This window comes from Pezoporus occidentalis, unplaced genomic scaffold (assembly GCF_034315485.1).
Source record: "Pezoporus occidentalis ecotype Australia unplaced genomic scaffold, CSIRO_AGI_Poc_V1 ctg28, whole genome shotgun sequence".
In the NCBI taxonomy this organism is placed as follows: Eukaryota; Metazoa; Chordata; class Aves; order Psittaciformes; family Psittacidae; genus Pezoporus; species Pezoporus occidentalis.
Genome location: NW_026914718.1, coordinates 1,895,088 through 1,918,162, shown reverse-complemented (window position 1 = coordinate 1,918,162; position 23,075 = coordinate 1,895,088). Strand labels below are relative to the sequence as shown.

The 23,075-nt window shown below is 42.5% G+C and overlaps 1 protein-coding gene and 1 long non-coding RNA gene across 6 annotated transcripts in view; one reads left to right on the top strand and one right to left on the bottom strand.

Annotated features, from left to right (window-relative positions):
• CNTNAP2 (contactin associated protein 2) overlaps window positions 1–13,542 on the top strand; it is a 1,014,729-nt gene extending 1,001,187 nt beyond the window's left edge. For all 5 annotated transcript variants that reach the window (XM_062625371.1, XM_062625372.1, XM_062625373.1 and 2 more), the window contains 2 exons: window positions 11,395–11,466; window positions 13,091–13,542. In XM_062625371.1, coding sequence (XP_062481355.1) covers window positions 11,395–11,466; window positions 13,091–13,290 — 272 coding nt within the window. In that variant the 3' untranslated portion in view covers window positions 13,291–13,542. The remainder of the gene's footprint in view (window positions 1–11,394; window positions 11,467–13,090) is intronic.
• On the bottom strand, window positions 6,977–12,059 carry LOC134167119 (uncharacterized). The gene is made up of 3 exons (XR_009966087.1): window positions 11,886–12,059; window positions 8,539–9,441; window positions 6,977–7,421 (listed from the first exon to the last, which is right to left on the bottom strand). It is a non-coding gene; the product is annotated as an uncharacterized LOC134167119 (long non-coding RNA).
• Window positions 13,543–23,075: the final 9,533 nt, after the last annotated feature.

Here is a 23,075-nt window from a genome sequence, read left to right as displayed (position 1 = left end):
TATTATTGGGGTGGGGTTGCTTGGTTTGTGGGTGCTTTTGTTACTAATAAATATTCACTTCCAAACATTTTGTTACTCATATAAAAAGAATAAAAGAAACCTACTCCACTGTATGCACCTCTCCATCTGAAGTAAAATGTGCTCCAGCTTGCCAAACGACCCCATTTTGAATTTAGTCAAAGCAGGAGATACCAGAAGAGGCAGGGTAAATACAACAGTGGAGAAACCATACTTTTGCACTTTTAAGCTGCTGTGGCACTGTGTAGCTGCAAGATGCATTTATTCAGAGTATGAACAGAATGGCTTCTAGAGTATTTAACGCAGGATTTAGTTAAACCCATATTAGCTTCAGCGTATTAAGAATTAAATGGAGCAGGATTAAATGCTACATCTGCAATGTTCTTCCAAGTGGTGTGACTTTTTTCTGACTGTATGTATTTAAACCCAAAAAGCTCTTTCTTTTTGTAGGAGGTGAAAGGCCTTGTCTTTTAAGAATCAACAGCTTCCTTTGAAAGCTGTATTGAGCATGTCTGGCAAAAATATTGTATGAAGACATGCAGCACTGTCAAGATTAAAACGGCTGCCTGCAGGATTAACTCCCTTTTTATTACCAATTCATTCCTCTTCCTTTAACAAGTGATGGCAGGAGAGGAAAGCAGGTGAGCTGAATACTGCCTATATGATCCATGCTTATCTAATTGGCCAACTAATTGTCTTTCTCAAGCTAAAGATAGCACTTGATTTCTGGACCAAGACAAAGTGTCACCCATGTGTTAGTGGTGACAGTGCTGAAGGTCACCTTCTGGATTCAGACGTGACTGTTGGGTTGCCATCCTACCCTCTGACCACTGATGCTGACATCCCAGAGGGCAGAGAGTGGCAGCAACTGAGGAGAAGCTGTGTCAGACATGCACTGATACGGATGTGGCTACAGAGACAGATGGAAATAGCTCCTGACCTTGTCAAGGGCTTGCTACAAACAGCGCAGTGGGAAGGAAGGATCAAAGGCATTACTTGCTGGAGGGCAGGGATTCAGCCCTCAAAGTGATCTTAGGTTACAGACAGAGGAACAGAACAGTCTTCTCTGGACACAGAAGAGTCCTGTACACATCAGTGAATCCAACAGCAGGAGAGTTAAAGTCAATGGTAACGGGTGATGCAGCACTCACTGTCTCCTCTAAGGGACTGCAGGGGAGCAGGGTCACTTCTCCAGGCTTGCCACGGGGGCTAGGGCATCCGGGCAGGAGAGACGAAGGAGGTGCATTGCTTTTGTTCATGGCGCAGCCTTGCACATCCAAATTTGATCTCCTAGCTGTTGGCAAAATTAGAACTGGATGTGAAGGTAGTTGCTAGAATAAACTGATGCTCCTCCTTGTTCAGGGTTGCAGGAAGGGTTAGTTCTCTCTCCTACAATCAGGAAATGATGCCAGATTATCTTTGAAGCTATTGATCACTTGATGTAGTTGTTTTTTTTTTAATTAACATAATTAACCATGGGAGGCTCTTTGTCTGTCAGGAAGTTAGTTTAATAGCTATACTCCCTATACAAGAGACAGAAGATGAACTTGCAGCCTCCCCTGCAGGCCAACAGATTCTTCCGCTGCCAGATTTTGCTGTATTCTGTGATGGTTTCCTCTGCTGAGAGTCACCAGCATTCATCCCTTATTCTCCCAGTATAAATACTGTCTCAGAAGTCCATGAGTTATTTTCAAACAGGAAGGCGGCATTTTTTGTTAAGACAGTTGGGGATTAACTCAAGCAGCAACTCACAGCTCAGTTTCTAAGCACTGAGTGTTTCTTGCAGGCAAGAAGGCAAGTGGTAAACACTGAGATGTAACAGTTTCTATTTTTCTCCTCCCCATCCAGCAGCTAACTAGGAAGAGCATCTGTCTGAAATTTGGCACAATCAGTGCGCCATCCTTAAAGGGCTTAATTGCGGTCCTTGAATTACTGTAAATCTCTATTGATTGGGAATAAAAATGCCTCCCTCAGTGTCATCTAGTTCCTTCACACAATTATGCACAGCTTTCTCTTATCTGTAAGAGTATATAATTTCAGTGTGAAATTTCTGACACCCTGTCTAGTGTTTCAGACAGCTGACAGGATGCCAAGCTTGTAAATTCTTCTGGCATCCATTGAGAGACCAGCATTGTAGCTATTTCATAAGCAGTGATTTGAATGCTAATGATGCTACCTAATGCCAAGACAAGAAGGTAGTGATAATTACAAAGAGCGTGTTTTCCATCCTCGGCAAAGACTGTATTTTTTCCACAAGTACTAACTTTAAGTAGGAACATAGGGATGGTATAAATTAGGGGAGAAAAAAAAGCATTGAGTAGAGAAGGAAGGAAGGACGCATTTAGACGCCTTAGCACTTTGGTTCTGCCTTCTTTTTCCTTTCCTTAGGCTGAAGAACATTTCACTCCCTGTGGAAGAGGTTCCTCTAGACTAGGGGCAGGTCATTACAGCTACTGAAGTTTATTTTCTCTTTAAACTCTCCAGTCTGACCCATTCCTTATCCCCAGTGCAAGCTTTTCTTTTTCATAAGTGTAGGTACAAGTGTAGGAAAGTACAGAACCTGACCCTGTTGTTCTTACCCTGGCTGTGAGAAGCCTTTTCTTCCAATGACCTCAGTAAATAGAGTCCTTTTTTTTTCTTCTCCTGTTTTGTAGCTGTCATAAGTTTTCAGGCTTGTTTGGTATTGGTGTTTGTTGGGTTGGATTTCTTATTTCTGCCTTTTTCTGTTCCTTTCAAGTATTCCCTGTGGGTCTGTTATCAGCAATTAGCTATATACAGCAAGGCTTTGACCAGCACTTAACTCTACTGTTCCTTTGAGAGCACAGAAGTGTTTTATATTCTACATTAATTATAAAAGGAAGTATTTGTTAGTCTTCCTTAACAGGTGAAATGGAAGCGCTGCTCATAAAATTTTCATGGAAGTGATAGCTTAGGCCAGCATGACTTAATACACAAGTAGTTCCTGTCTGGATTCATAGTGAGACCCAGTGTCAGCCAGACATTACTACCAGGAATTAAAAGATGGATGAGTTTAGGTCTTTGATAGATGCTCTAAGTAAGGTGCTGCAGATCAGTTAGAAATGTGGCAGCACAAATGGTCAAAATCCTGCTTCTGAGACAGAACTTGCTGAAGCTCAGGGTGCAGTTAACCATGGTCCAGAAGTGGTCCTGAATGTCTGCTCTCCTTTTAAAATAAGGAATAAAATTCTATAGTATTACAAGTACCAGTTACTAAATTGAGAAAGTGTTCTGGTCTTGCCTTCCCACTACTTTGTACGTTTACTTGCTTGTGTGCAAAAGAAAGTGTAAAACTTTCACTATTGGGAAATGACCATACAAAAGGGGACAATCAGGGGAGAACCACTTAACCCATTCCAACACACAGTGCAAGAATGTTTTCCCTGTTTCATAGTTCATCTAGGACTGATTTGGGGGAGTTAAAGCTGCAAGGATGGGTCTCCTAATAAGGCAGATTTTTTTCTGTCCTTCTGCTAGGAAGATTGTTTTTAAGACCAGTAGAAAGAATGTTGTTACTGTTCTCTCAGATCAAGCCATTCATAAAATTCCATTTCTTCCTCTCCTTAACAGTATGGATAGCAAAGTCTGTGTGCAAAAGGAGATTAAAGAGCTAATAACACAGCCAATTCAGAAACAACCATCTTGACTGATTGGGTTGTCCCTTCTTGTGTCTAGTGTTGAGAACTTGCATTGTCCCAGTTCACTGACCATGGAGCATTCAGTGAGTTTTCACCAATGCCGTCTCCTCCCATTGTTGGCATTTCTGTTGTTCACTCCAACACCTCTTTCTTCTGTAATCCCCACTTACTTTCCTACACTGTCCCAGGAGTTTGCCTACAGAAGAGCTGTTCAGAGGGCAATGTTCCTATTAAACCATCATCTCAGAGGATGTTTTAATTTATACTCATTTCACATTGGACTAAAAAGAGACGGTTGGAGACCCTTCACGCCAAGAATGTGAAAACACAGAGTTTGTACTGAACTCACCAGTAGCTGTCAGTAAAAACACTTGAGGATCAGTGAAAAATTCATAGAGGAAAAATATAACCCTTTAAAATCCTTTTGATCTAACAGAACATACCTCACAAAACTGAAGTTTAAATAATTGGTCCAGATAGTACCTGTGTTGGAGCGATAGTGCTGGAGGACTTTTTTATCATTTATGAAGGTTTTTTTTTCTGGCTTTACCCTCCCAGCAAAGAAGGTTCCATAGGCTTGAAGAAACGAATGGAATTTGATCATGTCAAAATAATTTGTGTTTCTGGCACCAGAGAGAAAAGGATGTCATATTTAAAGTGAAAAGCCCTGATTTTTCCTCTAAGCTCCACATGTTCCTCGTTCATTCTGGTAGCTTCAGAATTAGTATGGCTGTGTACTTTTCCCAGTATTCTGTAACTCACACCGAAGAAATCAAGTCTGTGACAATGAAGACTTCTATGTACATAAAAACAGACAAGTGGTTCATATTAGGGATATACTTGTAACGCTCTAACACTGCAGTTGAGGCATCACTAAAAATTCAGGGAGTTATGATTGACCGCATATAGCACATTTGAACAAAAATTACCTTTCCCAAGCAATATGATTAAAATACCTTTCCTTGCCCTGCGGAGAAGGACTTGGGGGTGTTGGTTGATGAGAAAATGAACATGAGCCGGCAGTGTGTGCTCACAGCCCAGAAAGCCAACCGTACCCTGGGCTGCATCAAAAAGAACATGACCTGCAGGGCGAGGGAGGTGATCCTGCCCCTCTACTCTGCTCTCGTGAGACCTCACCTGGAGTATTGTGTGCAGTTCTGGTGTCCTCAACATAAAAAGGACATGGAACTGTTGGAACAAGTCCAGAGAAGGCCACGAGGATGATCAGGGGACTGGAGCACCTCCCGTATGAAGACAGGCTGAGGAAGTTGGGGCTGTTCAGCCTGGAGAAGAGAAGGCTGCGTGGAGACCTCAGAGCAGCCTTCCAGTATCTGAAGGGGGCTACAGGGATGCTGGAGAGGGACTCTTCATTAGGGACTGTAGTGACAGGACAAGGGGTAATGGGTTAAAACTTAAACAGGGGAAGTTTAGATTGGATATAAGAAGGAAATTATTTCCTGTTAGGGTGGTGAGGCACTGGAATGGGTTGCCCAGGGAGGTTGTGAATGCTCCATCCCTGGCAGTGTTCAAAGCCAGGTTGGACAAGGCCTTGGGTGACATGGTTTGGTGTGAGGTGTCCCTGCCCATGGCAAGGGGTTGGAACTGGATGATCTTAAGGTCCTTTCCAGCCCTAACTAACTATTCTATGATTCTGTGTTTTCTGATTGGTTAAGAGTGGAAGTGCTTGATATTGAAAATAACTTCAGCCAAATTCTCAGTTTTATACTCAAGCTAATACCAGTGGGACTTTTAAGAAAACTCTGTTAAAAGAGATTAATATTAAAAAGTCCTCTCTCAGAATCAGCTCTAAATTACCTAGAAAAGGGGGAATAGGGCTAGTTTCCCTTTTTACTCTGTTCTCAGTTTGGGGAATAAGGGGAAAAAAAAAAGTATTAATTTAAAAAAAGGAAGAAAATAAGAAAATACAGGAACTTTAAATGCAAAATTTGCCCTGGCAGCATAAAATGACACTGTTTTTAATACTGCTTCGGATTTTTTCCTTCTTTTTCTGAATTGCTGTAGTTTACCACATGGGAGCTCTTCATAGAGCCACGCTGAGGAGGGAGCACTAGGTGGGATCGGCAGAAGCAGTGGGATGAGCAAGAAAGGGCGACAGGTGTCTGCAGGCTGTGATGTTCCCCTTTGATGTAGGCTGTGTAATGGAGTTGTTTACTCCTGCTCCATCATTCCTGTGCATGTGTTTAGAGTTTCCTTTGTAATCCAGTCCCTTCAGGAAAGGGAATGCGACTGTGAGTGCACATTATTAGTTTCTACTATGAAGAGGCAAGCAATGAGATTCTGTACTTACAGTCTGTAATAAGCAGTGCCCTGTGATTTCAAACCATAGCAGTACAGCCTCACCTGCCCAGCAGAGCTGAATAATTTGACCAAACACAGCCCGAAGAGCTTGCTCTTGTTTTTCCCTGTGTTCTGGTCCTGTGGAGACATAAATTAGTGAATGGTTCTAGTGTCCAACACATTCCCAAAATCCCAAGGTATCAGTGAGTGAGTGTTCTTTTTGCAGGCTCCATTCGTGGAGGCCTGGCTGCAAAATAGAATTAGGAAGGAGATACAGCTCACATCTTTGCTTTTACTTTGTTCTGTCACGGTTCTGCTTTTAATGAAGGTCTTGATTGCTGGCTATTTTATGTACCTTGTGATCACCAGATCCAGTTGTTCTGGTTGCTTCTTTAGTTCATATTTATGTGAAAACCCAGCTGGTCTTAGTAATAGGAGAATACCTGTCAAAACTGTGGACATCTGTAAAGGCTAAAGGTCACAGCAGCCTTGCAACATGTTAGTTTTAGGTTGAACAAACTCAATTTCCAGCACTTCATGGGTTTCATCCAGTGTTTGGTTTAGTACTGTGAGTGCTCCCACCCTGTCTTTTTTAGAGCAGATCTTAATGGTATCTTCCTTTGTAGTGCAGTGTATTTGAACTAAGACTTGCCCACTCAGTAAAAAGGTTCAGTTTGAAATTGCTTCCAACACCTCTCTAGCTGAGAAGGCTCCCTGCTTGGGTTTGGGTTTGGGTTTGGGTTTCCCCTTGGCTTTACTGAATAGCCTTTTGCTCATTTCTCTGCCCACACCCACATTCTGGACCACTTTTATCAGGGTTGGCCTGCATTTCAATTTTGTGAATTTGCAAAAGGCTTTTATGTGGGATCCATTGTAAAAACTCTCCCTCTGAAAATGGCACACCTACTCTAATGAAGCAAAATTATCATTCACTCTATTAAATCAACCACATCTGTCATCTTTAACACTTAATCCTAATTACAGGCTGTTTTTCCAGCCCCATCTCCCCTTTCCATTCAGTGAGAGCTGCTGTATTGCAGCTTGCTGTGGCAACGACCATGCTGAGCGTGCCGGGTGACGGTGTGTCTCCTTCCACATTTTTGTGGTCATATGAAATTTCAGATGTCATTAAAACAGTGGCCAAAGCATGGATTTTTCCTGCAGTCAGTCTTTCATTAGCCTCTTAGGTGCTACAAAGTTTCTTTAACCCCATTTATCCCAAGACTAATAACAGAAAGTTGAAAAAGGCAAAACACGAGTTCAGACTCTGTAGACTTACTCTGTAGTTATTGGAAGTATGGCCTCATAAACAGGAGCACATGAAAAAGAAAGCAAAGCATGCATATCTCTTTTATGTGTGTTGGCTTCAGGATGATGGTCTTTAAAGCAAACCCTATGGCCTGCTGTGGGAAGACAGAGTGCAAAGAGCAGCATTGCCCAGCTTGGATTCTGGAAGAGAAGCAGATGAGTGGTGTTCATAAGCCACAGATGAGCTTAGCATTTCCTGGTACAGTTCATTCTGTCCCTATGCTAGCTGTAGGTTTTAGGAAAATGCCTTTGGTGTGTCCTGACAGCAGACTGATGGCTCTGCATGAGCAGAGGATTTCAGGGCACTGGCACCATGTCTCTTGGGCCAATGTGTAGCTGTTTTCTAGGATAGATTATAAAGCTCTTTGTGCTTCACGTTTTGATTCACCCAAGTAAGACCGTGTCTGCCCAGAGAAGCCTAGGGAAGATTCAGAAAAAGGTCTTAAAGTAAGGAAACCTTTCCAGTATTGTCCCCAGACCAGATGGGAATTAGCTGTTTAAAAGCAACCTTTTTGACCCAGGTGATGAAGGAAGACTGAATAGCACTATTTGTGGCTTCAGCTAACAATTAGACAGTACAGTATGTAGGCCAAAACTCCTGCAGTATTGTCCCCACACCCCCCTTATGTTACATTGACAACACAGAGGGGGTTTGCAGGGTAACTACATAGAGTAACTGCAGCTCCGTGGCGCCTATTTACTGTGGGCAAGTTATGATTTGAAGCTGTTGAGGTACACATAGCAGTGCAAGAGGGCTTGCTAAGTAAAGTTAATGTCACAGTGATAATGGAAGAATGTGAACAGGAAAGAGGTGTTCCCAGCTGTGACAGAGAATTGAAAGCACACACATGCTCATCCTATACTTCATCTGCATATTATAGTCATCACAGTTAGTTATTATACTACTGTGACTTAGATTCCCTTGAGACATGAGAGTTGCTAATAAAACTATTCATTTTATCTAGCCAGTCATTTTAGGATTTACTCTTTACAACCTGTGAAAAACACTATAGTCTATGCTTTTATCAGAGCATCAGTATTACTGTTGCCCCTTTGTCAACCTGCTCTGACGTGTTCTTTCCTTATTTAGTTCCTGAATTTCAGCACCAATGGAAGAAAGAATCTCATTAGTTGTCTTCTTGACAAAGTTGCTTAATATTGCCAAGGAATATGACCATAGTATGGCCCATATGTAACTGCTATACGAAACGCCTGCAGTTGGTGCCTGTGGGTGACAGTATGCTCTTGTTAAGCTTACCTTGGAGGATCAAGGAATGTGCCCTCATACATTCTCTTTTGCCTAATTGCTGTGGCAGGAGTTAATCTTTTGTGGTTCTTGAGACTTCTGATCGGTAGCTACTTCTCATCATTTGAGAAGCTACTGCTGGCAAGGAGAATTTCAAGGGAACTTCCACCTGAAAAAGAAATTAATGGGTTCTTTTCTTCCTCCTCTATCCATCTGTAGTAATACATTCAGTAAAAACCTGGTATAGATGCTTCTGCAGCAAAGACTATTTGGCTGAGATTTTAGATACAGTTTTTCAGTCAAAAAAAACCAAACCCCACAATACAAAAGCACATCTGTAATAGAACAGGAATTCATGAATTATTGAGGTATTATCTGCCAACACTGCCGCAGGTGCTTTAAAAAGAAGATTCATGAATGTCTTAAGCTCCATTTTCACTGCAGCACTCCTGGTTCACCAGCAGTTGCAGCAGGGCACAACTCATACAATCTGAGGGTGAACTGTTGTTGAAATAGTTGTCTTCTGCCCCCAGACACGTATTCCTGTTTCCTTTTTGTCAGAGATGAGAGAGTTTCAGAGTGGATCACATCTGCTTATTGATCCAATGGACATCTGAGCGTGTCTGATGACTAGATGCAATGGAAAGCAGCTCTGGATGGAGGCATCGGGTCCAGTCCTAGCAGCAGCTCTCAGACAAGATAAAGGATGTAGCTGCACACCACGCTTCATGTTTTTCATTATCCTATGGTGTACCTCAGTGGCTGCTGAACATCACAAGATGTGGTCTTCCATCTGCCAGGAATCCCTTGCAGCATGGCCGTTGTGATGTGGCAGCTCGGGAGGGATCACACTGCCATGAACAGCAGCTTTCCTCTTTCTTCACACTTCACTAGTGCCATAGTCCTCCAAATAACCTTTCAAAACAAGATAAAAGATACTGTTCAGTTAAAGGGAAAGCAGAACTATGACCATTGCTGATTTTAAGCTTTCTCGTGTGGGGACACAGGAAAACAGCGCCAAACCAATTGGCAAGTGGTAGAACTTGTTAATCACTTATGTTAACCACTTACATGGCTCTGCTCCTGTGGCAAGGGGTGCCTTTTTGTGTTAGAATGGCAGAGAGCAATTCCTTGCAATTTGGCAAATTGATGCTTTTCTACATAGTGTAATTTGGCTTTAGAATTTTCCCTGAGGGAAGGCAGGTTTATCCTCGCCCTGCAAGGATAACATTATGGACCCTGTGCCAAAATGTCTCTGTAGGAAACATTCATGGTCCTGCACATTAAGGTCCTTCTTTGGAGCAAAACTCCCTGATGCGGAATCAGGTATTTATTTATCTTTCACATTTTTTAGCCTGGTTTCCTTCGGAGAGGTGCAGAAATGCTGTTTTCAGAAGCCAGAGCACCAACAAATGTCAGAGCCCCAAGTGCTGCTGGCAGAAGCTGCTGGCCAGGCCTCCTGCACTGAGCCCTGAGAAATGCTCTCTTGTTTGTGCCACAGGCGACCAGCCAAGAGCTAGCTGCTCAACACACAGCTGGTTCGACTCTCCTCCATAGTAGGCACACAGGAGGCTACTCTAGCCCCAAACCTCTTTTCAGGCCACGTGGTGAGCTGAAGCCATTCATTCTTTTGTGCAGCTGCTTTGTGATACAAAAGGAACCTTATATGGATTTTACTCCATGCTAACAGAAGGCCAGTTGAGTTTCCTTAGCCGGGTTTGGTGTATAGTGAATGCACTGCTGGCCTGTAATGGCGACCTACTTATCACCTAATCCATCAAGTAAGGAAAACACAGCTGGGTTTTAACTACTGACCTAAGAAGTAATTCATATTCTTGGTTATTTAACTGTCCCCAGTTTAAGTACATTTAACAACATTTTCTCTATCTCAAAATCAATGCCAAAGTCCAGTGGCAAAGAAGAGAATGGCTGCAACCACTCACTTAGGTCCCCACGCTTGCTTAATCACCACAGGGACTAGTTGCTATGTCTGACTATAAAGAAAGTGCTCATGATAGGTTTAATTGATGAGATTGCCTTTGAAAAGTCTCTGTGGTGTTTTCTGGAGGTTAAAGCCAAGACTACAATCCAAATTCTACCTCAAACCTGTACCGATTCCTTCATCCAGCTCTGCTCCAAGGAGTTTCTCCTTTCTAGGTAGATGAGCACTGTTTCTTCTCCTCCTCTGTCTGCTGGAGCCTCTCCCGAGGGCTCCCCTGCCTGCTATGTCTCAGCTCTTCCAGCTCACAGTCTTGCACCTCAGCTCCAGCACTGGTGCAGCTGACACACTGGGCTTTCTCCTAGAGTAGCAAAGATGCTGGCACGTACTCCTTTGGGTAACTGCTGTGTGGCTCTGACCAACAGCAGATGCAGTTCCTCGCTTGCTTTGGGCTGTGCAGCAGCAAAAGGGATGGCAGTTTTTCTTTCGAAGAGCTTGCAGTTGTATGCAGTGGTGGTTACAAAACCCTGGAAGCTTCTGAAGCCTTTCATGGATAACATGGATAGTTACAAAGGCAAAAATCTCTATAACAGTATGTATGATCACGTGCTTTTGAAAGAAAGGGCTTTGGTTGGTTTCATGCGAAAGCAGCTTACTGAATTTGTGTTAGCAGAGAAACAGAATGACCTCCTACATTAACAGCAATGCTTACTGAGAGTCCTCCTTTATAGTAATTTTATTTTTTGCAAGAAGTTCAGAGAGAAAGAGAACAGAGAAAGGTTTTTTTTTTTATTTTCTTCTCCTTTGGATAAAGATCTCAGGATTATAGTTTTCTTTAAATCGTGTCTGGGGATGTTGGATGTATTTCTGAACTACTGTGTGAAGTTTCACTGCTATTACAACATGAATCTTTAATTCCCTATTTACAGCCAGTGCTGATTTCCCATACAACGGTCAAGCTATAGGAGATGGAGTTAACAGGAACTCTGCCATTATTGGAGGTAGGAAACCTATATACTTTTCTGAGATACTTTGCAGTATGACTGTGAGAGCTGAACTGCAGTTGGTAACATGTTCAAGCTAAGAGTGGGAAAACTACACCTCAACAACATTAAATAGAAACTTTTAAGCCCATTCAGGCACACTGTCCTAGTGAAATGGCTTGTTCTCATTTAGTTTGTCCCCCCCAGATTCAGCTTTAACCAAATCAAAGTATTGATATTCATAATCCACTTACCTATGTGGGGAGCAACTCTGCAGTAGTTACTTCTGTTAACTGAGTAGTTAATTCATGTGAGATGGCAAGAACACTTTTCCAGTTACAGCAGATTCAACATGAATCTGTGTCAAACACTATTTGCCCCACCCTTGACAAAAATCCTGCCTTGTCTTCTATGGGCCAAGTCCTGCTATAACTTACATGCTGGAGATTCCCATTTAGTGTGATAGGTGATGTTAAGTAATACCAGAACTGGAACCTTGAATTAGCATTCCACTGAAGATACTCTGGCCAGCTGCCTCCTGAAATGTGGATCCTGCTTAATTCCATGCACACATGCAATTTTCTCTGCCCTGTCCCATAGGATGGAAGTGTTGCTCCGCAGCTCTCCTGGGAGAACTTTGATCAGCCCAATAGTTTTCAGTCAGTTCTAAATGCATATAAAATGCCATACTGATGATGGGTTTTGTCACGTAAAGCAACACTGAGTATAGTAGTAAATGCAGTCTAATGGAATTTCTTGCTTTTTTTCCATGGCCCCTTCAAGGGTCTGTTTCCATATCCAGGTTCAGATCAGTTGCTGTAGTTTTGATTTGCTGCCCAGGCATTGCATTCCTCAGAAGAATTCAGGCCCCACCTGAACAGCCTGGCTGTCCCTCTCATCATTTAACAAAGTGACATAACAGAATTCTGGCTGATAACAGGATGGTTTTTAACATGAAAATTGTATAATGTCTTCATCCTGGAACACCTTCATGCCTGTAGAGAAGGAGCAAAACAAATCAGTGCTGTTTTACCACATAGTTACCTATGCATAAGAGGGTAAGATACATGAGGCTTCTCCGTAACAGGGCTGAATCTCTAATAGATCATAGCAGAAGGAGCAATTAAGGATAAGTCTGATGATAAAGCAGTTACATCTGTAATTATGTGGAGCCAGTGCCTAGTGGGTGGAGTGAGCCAACAGTGAGTCAAGCCAATTTCCAAGGACATGTTGAGGAGCTACAATAGATCTATATGGCCATTGACTGAAAAGGGTACATCGGTGACTCCATCCTCAGAGCTGCCCAGGCCTTGACATGTCACAATTTCACCCCTGTGTTCTGGGAGCGCTTGGCACCCTCTTCCTCATGGTCAGCAAAGCTCACCACTGTAAGAAGGTATTAATGTTGAAGTTGGAATTAATGTTTTGAAGGAAAAGTCACTAGCACACTCCTTCCAGTGGTATTTTGCATATAGCAAGAACTATGTATCAGTATTAGAGTAGTGGAAACCAAGCAGCTGTGGTGCTGTATAACTGCCCGGGTAGCTTCAGCTCAGCTTGGAGGAGCTGTGGGATCCTTTCTTCGTGTCAAATCCTGTTGGTGCTCTCACGAGTGACATCTTTTCTTTCCTCCTCTATGTAGGTGTCATCGCAGTGGTGATCTTCACCATCCTCTGCACCTTGGTGTTCCTGATCCGCTACATGTTCCGCCACAAGGGAACCTACCACACCAACGAGGCCAAAGGGGCAGAGTCAGCCGAGAGCGCCGATGCTGCCATCATGAACAATGACCCCAACTTCACAGAGACCATCGACGAGAGCAAGAAGGAATGGCTTATCTAAGCACAGGGGGATGGGGCCTGGGGTGGGATACGAGCTGGGCCAGGGTGGGACTGGGATGACTCTTACAGTGGGGAGAGAACACTGTGCGTCAGACACTTGAGCACACGTACGGTAAAAAGATCAGCACAACTGGAGGAGCAAGTGACAGGAAAGCACCACTGAGACTGGAGGAAAAAAAAAGAATATCTCAAGCATTTAAGAAAAAAACACTTTTCCGTATTTATTTACAGCGAATTGCAACTTCCATATCCAAACAACGAGCAGTTTTGCAGCATCAGCATTGGTTACAGTTTTGAGTAGTACCTGTCCATTTCTGTGTGTGTTTAGAAGTGTTCTGGATACCCGCAGTGAGCAACGGGGCTGGTTTCTTACATGTTTTAAAAGCTGTTTCAGTAGTGGGTAGTCCTGTCCTGAGAACAAGTGCCAGACCTTTCTTCCCACTGTTGTGTTCCTTCATGAGCACTTCCACCTCCCCAAAAGCTGCCCCCAGCCCTGCACCTTGACTATATCACCATCCATTTGGGTGGTGTCGAAGGGAGGGCTCAGGGCTGGGGGTAAAGCAGGGGAGTGAAGATTAATGCAGATCTAGCTCACCAGTTTCTCAGCGTATCATCAGCCCTGACAGGATCCATCTTCTTGACCCAGGCACTTTGTTGATCGCATACAATTCTCATCAGCAATGTTAAAGTACTGTTACTACAACTGCTACTACTACCACCAGAGAGAATGATCACAAAGCACAGGAAGCTGGGGGGGGGGGGGGAATGTTGTATTATTATTGTTGTTATTATTTTGTTGGTCTCTAAGGGAGGTTGATGCTGTGTGAGTCTGTTCCTGTATCTTTGGCTATGGCACTGTTGACCTGCGACACATGCCAGTTAAAACTCAGCTCTGCCTGTGACATATTGGCATATACAGTACTTAAGCATAAGCATTGTAGTAGGGAATTAGAGCAAGACTTTGTTTGTTTCTGTTTCTTTTTTAATAGGCTGTTAAAGAAATATTAGTACAGCTCTAGTTAATGCATTTGAACCCATGGGCTTCACATAACACTTTTTTCCAACTCTACAGAGCAGTTTATTCTTTAAATCCTTTGTTTCAGTCCCTTTGCAAGGAAAGCCTCTGCTGGCAGTGTTCACACAGGCAGGAAGGTGAGGCAAAGGAGGCTTGGAAACCAGAGAGCATGTGAGGAACACACAGGACACAGTGGAGAGTTTCTTTTCAACGCAGAGATTTACCTGAACTCTTTTGCTGTAAGGCCTTTTTAAGAGTAGCAAGGCCAATGCCAAGTGCAGCATCACACCCCGTGTTCCCTGTCAGACTGGTGAGGTTGTAGCTGTGACTTGAGAAGCAGTGTACGAAAGGCAAAGAGGCAGCCTGAAGACCTAAATCGTTTGATGGCAATAACATAGCTTTAGCTTGTCCTCTTGTAGCGGAGCATGGTTCTCCAGTGGTCTGATTTGACAGGAATTTAAGGCCTTAATGGGCAGGTTTTTGCAGTGGAACAGAATGAAGGAATGAATGTAAGGCAGGGCATTTGCTGTGTGCTGAAAGAACAGAAACAACACCAGGACTTTCCCTTTAAAGGTATTTATGCTCATGACAGTCTTAGAGTTGCTTTAATATTGCTGGGTTTTGTATGCACAGATTTAATCCATTTTTCTGTACAAGAAGGATTTCTTTCTCACCCAGATCTGCAACCTACTTGGCTGAGCAGTGCTGGCTTCTTAAATTTCCTTATCTTTTTGGTTGCATCTTTCATTATTCTAGTTGGTGCATTAAAATGAACATGAAAAAAAATCATGGAGGGAGAAGAAAATACTGGAGCCTTACAGACAGTAAATATATAAGCACAATATGTCAGACAGACAAGGCCAGATATTAAGGTATACATAAGTATTAAGGAGAGTAGCCTGAAGTCCTTTTCCAGGTTCACTGAACACACATATCAGAGCAAATCAAGCCCATTCATTTCTTCTCTTTATGGATTTGGAATTAGCATGCAAAAAAGTTGCCAGTTTCAAAAAGAATTGCTGTTTCTCAGGTAACCTTATGTGGCAGAGGGGGTCAGGTAGGCACAAAAATCACCTCTGTCACTCTTGTGCTCTGCAGCCTTTTGCCTTGCCTCCAGTATTAACGTCTAGGGAGAGGTTTAATCGAGCAGATGAGTCCTCATTCTTGTTTAATCGTGGGTGTAAGGTTAGTCTCCACCCTTGGAGAGTTATCAGCATGGGGATGGATCTAGCCTGCACCACTAACTACTCATCAAAATACAGAACAATCACAGATGGCTTTGTAGGACTGAAAAGGCATTCTCTTTTCTGTAGTATTTTAGGGTTAATTTTATTTTAATGGTATTTCAGTCCACTCTGAAAAACATCCTTGCTTTCAACTTCCAGGTTACAAAGGGAAGTGAATATAGCATCGTTTGCATAGATTGGGATTTGGTTCACAGCACAGAGTTACTTACTAATTTTGACTTAATGTCTGGGAGGAGGATCAGATTTATGTGTCCTGAGAGACCAGAGTTCTCTGCCGCTTCATGTAGCAGAGACAGGCTTAGTAGCCACGATGTAAAGTTGCCAAATGCCTCAGCATAGCACTAGCTCAGTCTCTGTGCCTAACCAGGCCCTTGGTGAAGGCAGGGACACTTGTCTGGGTTATGGTAGTGAGGACTCGCACATCTGTTTACTGGTTTTCTAAAGGATTACCAGCTGATCTCCCACAACCCTTGGAATCAAGAATTCTTGGACAATAACGTTTGACCTTGCACAAGCAATAGCTGTAAATTAGCATCTTAAATTTGAAAGCCAGGTGATAAATTTCTGAAATCAAGCATGCAAGCATCTGTATCTCTCCATTGACTGGACACCATGGGCCTCTTCATGGGAAGTTCACCAGTGCTATGTTAAAATGTTGATAATCTTCAAGTTGCCATTATTTTCATGATACACTTTAATAACTCTACAAATTGTTTTCATTAGTAAAATTATTGTTTCTTCTTAAACTGGACCTTAGACATGATATTGTAGACTAGCAGCTGGTCTCTGTATAGGCATTTGGTGATTGTAGGTGAATTCCTGCCTGTATTTCATTTTTGAGAATGACGTATGTTTAATTATAGCAGTGGTCATTCAGCAGCCTAGCTGGATGAAGCAGGAGCAGGCTCAAAGAAGTAGCTTGTGTATTTTGTTAGCACTATGTCTGTGCTGAAGATTTCTTCCTCTGCAAGTCTGTTACTGAAGGTTGAAACAACGTCTGTAGTTTACTTCACCCACTCTTACTTGTGCCAGAAATGCATGTTGTTTAGCAGGTACTATCCATATGCTTGTAGTGGGGAGATATGTTGGAGGGGAGAGTAGATCCTGCTTGTATAAAACTCAGTACTTTCCCCAAAGAACATTAGAATAATCAGCCTTTTATCACCTCTTTTTTAGCTGCTTCACCGATTTGAATGGTGCAGGGAAATGCAGCTGCTGTACTGGTTAGGGAACCAAAGTGTCCCAGTTGTGTTTCTAAAAGGCTCATTCCTGATTCCACAAGAATTAATGGTACCAGTGGTGGGGAGAGCAAGGCTGGGCTGGAGGCTTGGACACTCAATGTTAGTGAAATAATGTCAGCAACATTTTGGATCCTCATTCACAACACATACAGACCACGGAGCAGCAAAGAGCCAAAATGATGGAAAGCTGATTTTGATGTCAGCCCAGCCTCAAGAGCAAAGCTGCAGTCCAGTGTGGCAGTTTTGAATCAGGTCTTTCATACTGTGCTTTTTCCAGATTCACTGATAGAAAATTCAGATGCATTACATAGGAATATGTATCTTTAATTGGTACTGGAGTATTTCTACTTTGTCTTTTTCCTTTCTTAAGCATTATCTGTACCTTTTATATCTCCTCTAGCAGTTACCACTTCAAAGGTATGGCAGCATTTTAATATCATGCTCTAGGTAGCGTGATGTATGTGAAAGGATGGTCAGCATAAATATTTCAGTCAGACTGTCAAAGCAGTGGTGTATATGTACAAGTTCGTTGTAGTGATAAGAATTCAGTTTAAGAGTCTAGTAAATAATTACATTTTAATTAAAACAGTGTCCTTTTATGGCAGATGCATCTAATTTCCAGGGTAGCTGCTGCAGTGTGGAGCTATCTCAGCTTGACAAGCAATAGCTTTTAATATGAACAATTTTCCATTTCATCAAGCATGGTGATGCTGAAAAGGGTGTCATTTTTGAAAAGCAGAACCTAAATTGTGTTAATCAGATTTCATTATCCATCCTAGAGAAATGAAACAGAAACCTTGCCTTCTAGAAGCAACAGCATGTAAACTAGAATGAAAGGACAACACGTATGTATGCCTGATACCTTCTATGAATGTCTTTCCTTTCAACTAAGGTTCTATTAGAAACCAGATTGGTAAATTTTAAACAAGAAAAAAGGAAATTTGAAGCAGTTTTAATTCCTCTGACAGCTGTTTCCTTGCGTTTTATATATTCTGATCATTGCCTGTATGTTTTCCTCCTACTACCAGGCAATCAATTTGGAAAAGAAAGAAGCTGGAAGGTCCTCTTAAGACATGACCCCCACAGTACATGAAAAAAGGGACTTCAGAATGCATTTGTGCACAGGAAGATAGGGTGCTAAAACCAGGGAAGATTCGCTGAAATGAAAGTATGTTCCTCCTGCATTAGGCAGCCCCTGATTACCTGTTACGGAGGAGGATCTCGGGCAGTGTAAATCCGTTCTTGTTGAGGTGGGCAGGCATTTGGTAGAAATGGAGTGACTGCCTTGCTGATGTTTTCCCCTTTCTGGTCACTTTGCAGATAGCAGCAAGCGGTCTGCCATCCTTGCTGTTACAGGCTCAGTGGCACTGCCAGCTTCACAAGAGGTGCACACTACAAATGGCTGAGTGTGGGTGGTTTGCCTTCTTTTCCTACCATAGCTCTGTCCTTTCCTTTATGAATGTGAGCCTTTTATTGAAGTTGTCAAGAAAAATGTATGTCAGCTCAACAGACTTGTGTCTGTTCTTTTTAATAAACTACCTTATCAGGCTTTAAAAAAGTTTTTATGATGTGAAGCATTTTATAAAAGAACTATGTTAAGTGCACTTGAATGGGAGAATGTGAAATCTAGGTGAAGAAGCATCAGTGCAACAACCAGCTGAGACTGTGACTGTGCTTGTACCAGTCTGTTGCTCTGAATGCAGTGTGAGTTGCCTTAACCACCGACTCAAAGCACTGTCCAAGACCTTAACTTCCTTTGTGGAATATAATAGTGGCAAAAGTCCTGTTGTGATGCCTTGTGGCCATGTTTTGACCATTCATTTGTACTGACTGTTGTAACCCCTAGGAGAGTCATGCTTTCTGCAGGGATATTTTTTATATAGGAAAGCTGTAGAACAAAGAGATGGGAGTGAAGGTTCAAGTTTAAAGCACTTCTGATATTTGTACACTGCGACACAGAGAAGAGTTTTGCTTCTTGCTATCACCATGTGTGTCTAACTGCAGCTAGAAGTGTATGTGTCCATATGCACCTCTGAAACCTAAGGCTATTCAAGAGACAATGTCTACAGCTCCTGGGTAATTACTGCCATAGTGTGGGTGGGTAAGATACCAAACTTGCTTCAGACCCATGAGTCTGCAGTGCTGGCAGAAGCACTCACTCTTGAAATCAAGAATCAATTTTGGAGATGAACTCAAACCTTGCCCTACAGTAGTAAGCACATACGGCGCCTCAAATGAGAGCAGGCTTGGACCTGGTCACCGAATAGCATTTACTCCACAATCTGTAACACAGTTCTTTCAACACCTTGTTTAGCTCTTTCAGATATAAGCACACTTCTTGAAGAATGATCAAACCCCTGATTATGACAGGGGAAGAAAAGCGGCCAATCCATGGCTTCATCACAAATGAAGGGGTTGTTTAAAAATCACTTCGTGTAAGAAAGCAGTTTGATACCAACAGGCTCTTTCACAGAGACTTGTGACCAGTCTTCTGTTTTCAGAAACATCTTAAGAGGAAAGTTAAGCATTATTCCACATGGTACAAAGCACAACTAGAGCTGCTTCTGTGAAAAAGGGGCAAGATACAGTCTGCAAATACACACAGAAGCAAGTAACAAATGTAGTGCATCCAGTTCCTTCTGTGATGCAGCAGCTTCCAACAATGCCTATTTACACTCCCACTGCTATTTTTTCCTTAATGGAAAAACATCTGGATTTAATAACACATATAGAAGTGCATTCACTTCATTTTACCATGGATTAATGTTCTCGCTTGGTATGTAACAGGGTGATAGGGAATAGCAAATGGTTATTTCCTCAGATTTCATAGCATTAATTCTGCTGGCTCCAAGGGTCAGTGATGTACTATCACTATATTATTAGAACATAGAGGTACTTATACTGGTAGTACTAAACAACTGGCACTCTGGATTCTAGCAAAGGCCTTGTCTGAGAAAGTCGTATTTATTGAAAACCCATGTCAAGGCAGGTGATGTTTTCAGATGAGGAAGAAAAGTAAATTACTGGAATGACACTAGAGCAGAAGCCATTTGAGGCACTGTTTAGCATATGGAACAGAAAACTATACCTGAAAGAATGTCTTTTTGCCTTCTAATTAGAGATTTGGGATAGGTACAGTGCTGCGACTAGTCATAGATCACCATGTACACGTGCATTGCCTTTTTGGTCAAAAGGTTTGAGTTTCTTTCACATGCTTTAAAACATGTTGTAAGAACATAGCTGAAGATGCAGAACTTAAGCAAGCTGCCCAAATCTGCTGGTGAGAGCACAGAACCACAAGTCCCAAGCTCTTCTACCTGCAGTTCTGTCCCAGATGTGTTGCTGCCTGTCCCTGTCTGTTGTCCCTTTTCCCCAAATCTTACAGAAGCACAGAACAGCCCAGGTTGGAAGGGAACTGAAAAGATCTTCTGGTCCAACCGCTCATGGCAAAGGGACACTAGATGAGATGATCTAGCATCCTGTCCAGTCACTTGTTTTTCCCCCCACTAACTCCATTGTCAGGGTGGTAAGCTAACAACAGGCTCTTGTTTAAGCCAGACTGAAAGAGTCACTGGAGCAAGTCAATGCATTCTGGAGTCAGCCAGAAAGCAGTAACTTCAGATGAATTATGTCAGGTGGAAGCAGGCTTCATCTGCGAGATTTCCAGCTCAACAGCTCTCCTACATTTAGTCATGGCTTTGGTTCAGCGATGGAGAAACCAGCCAAGTCTATGTATTATTTCTTTAAACCCATGTGGAGGTAATGTAAAATAAACTTGGCTGAATAACCACAAGGCAGCCACCCCCTGTAAGCTGATACTTACTCTCTAAACTGCACATCCTCATGCTTATGGTTTGTGTGTCACTGAAGGATGCTGACCTTGGCACAGTCAATGAATCATTCACAAGCTGGCCCAACAGCTCTGTACTGCTTTGTGGTATGGATCTCCATTGGGTAAATGGTTAAAAATAAATCTATGGTTTGCCATCATAAAGCACTGGACACACTATCAGCAGCTACTTGTTATTTGTTTCTGTTATAAAATCAAGGTCTGTCTGCAGAGGGGTTTGTGTGAGGTGCTCTAATGAGACCTTTACCCCTGAAACATAAACTACTACAATGGAGCGAGGTAGCAGAGGGAAATTCCCTTGGTTGCACACCATGAAACACAACATAAAGTCCCTTTTGTTACACAGTTCCTGGTACAGGAGTAAGATCTCTGTACGCATTTAACATCTCCTTCTTTCCAAACCACTATCCACCTCTCCAAGGCCAGCACAGAGAGAAACTGGCAGTTCTGCATTTTTTCCTATCTTTTCCTCTACTTTAGAAATGTTCCATCTCTCTGATAAATCCATCACCTTCCACTATCATCTTTAAACTCTTTCCCAGTAATGCTAGCTACTTTGACCAAGGTGAAGCCTCTCACCTTCCTAAAATGGGGCTATTGTAGTGGGAGAGTTGTATGCCACTGAATTCCTGTCCTCTGTTCATTTGCAGCTGAGTTTTATCTGTTTGTGGTACTCAGTGAATGAAAGGAAAAGTTTGGTTTCTGCCATCTGCAGCAGCATTTTATAACTAACGTGTTTGTATCTGTTCCAAACTCACAGCACCATCTGGCAAAGAGTCTGCAAACAAAGCAGCTGCACCTCATTCCATTAAGCACACTCACCTTCTCTTGCTTGGTTCAAAGAGATATCGATACTAAAATAAATGTCTAGCAAAAGTCCGCTTCTATTTTCCTTAGGGCCACAAGATGTCAGAATTAACCCTCAGCCATCCCTTTCCCTTATGCTTTTGTGGCACACATACAAGGCCTCCAAAGGAAGGACGCAAAGATAGTGATGTTCTAAAAGCCTCTAATGGTTTTTAGCCTTCGGAGTTTTAAAGGTCCATCCCAACAGGGGCAGCACATCAGCACTCCTGCAGATTTCAGTTACTGGCACATCCAAGAAAATTCTCAACATTGGTTAGTAAAGAATTTATTTTAATTGGCTCAGCATCTCAGAAACAGGAAAGAAAATGCTGCTGTATTTGGAATACCTGAGATCCTATACTTGCCCTGTTGCAACTCCTACATTGTGTCTGATCTTTTGAAGCTCCAACTAGGTAAGATAAGGGATCAGAGCCACTTGAATAAAGGCTAAGGCTCACTTGATTCCCATTAAAAGTACTGGCTTTCTGCAAATCTCCTTTGTGTGGTCTTTCTCACACATGGTAAGGAGGATCTTTTCTTTTGCTCTGCTCTTCAGTGGATGAAGACCCATCAGTGGGCTGGGCAGGTGTCACACAGCATCTTCAGCCCTAGTGAACTGAACCAGTACTGACCTAATACTACGTGTGGATGCCGACCCTAACTAATAGCACTTCACGTCATAGGGGTTACATAGATTCCTCCCCCACACTATGGAGTGCTTGGGATGTGCTCAGTATGAAGCTTCTTACTGACATATATAAATAGAGATATAGAGATAAATAGATATTTTTATGGAAATGTTTTATAAGTGCCCTTTACTTTGTGCATGGTAATTATTGCCAAACTCTTGTTATTTAGGAACTACAGAGTGGCTGGGTCTGCAGTTTAGATGGCAACCAGCTGTCTCTGTTGCAAGGGGGACTTGGGGTATGGGCCTGGATTTTGTTTTTTACTATTCAGCTATAATTTGCATGGTTTGGATTTGGGTTTTGTCTCAGTGTCTTTTTGTTTGGGTTTATTTTTCTTTCCTCATTGGTTCTCTGGCAGGGACATATTGGGCTCAAGCAGGAACTTATATAAATCCCAGTCTTTGAGAGACAGATTGAAGCTATCGGTGCCATATAACTCTTCAGAAACACCTGCCTTGTATGGCCCGTGATGTTGATCAGTGTGAGGGCCTCAAGACACAGTTTCTTCAGCAAGCTGGTGGGGTTTTCACATATAGTGAAGTGCTCCAATTGCTCCAGCTTTGCTTGGCAAGCTAGCAATGGCTGGGCTATGGGTATAGCCTCATAAGTAGGAAAAAGGGGTCAACAGAGACTAGGACAGGAATGAGAATTAAGAAGATTCGTAAACACAGCAGTAGTAAGACTGTCAAAAGCGCTACTGAGGCAGGTCATTTTACTCCTTTTTTGTTTCAAATGCTCTCTGTTTGTATGCCATATCTGAGTAACACATCTCCACCAGCCAGCCAGCTCTCAATAACCTGGGCTCTTGGTTACAGGTAGAAATGCAGTTGTGCTTTCTTACCCATCTCATTCCTGCTGCTGTGGAGTGGTCTGTACCCAGGAAAGGACCAGGGCCATT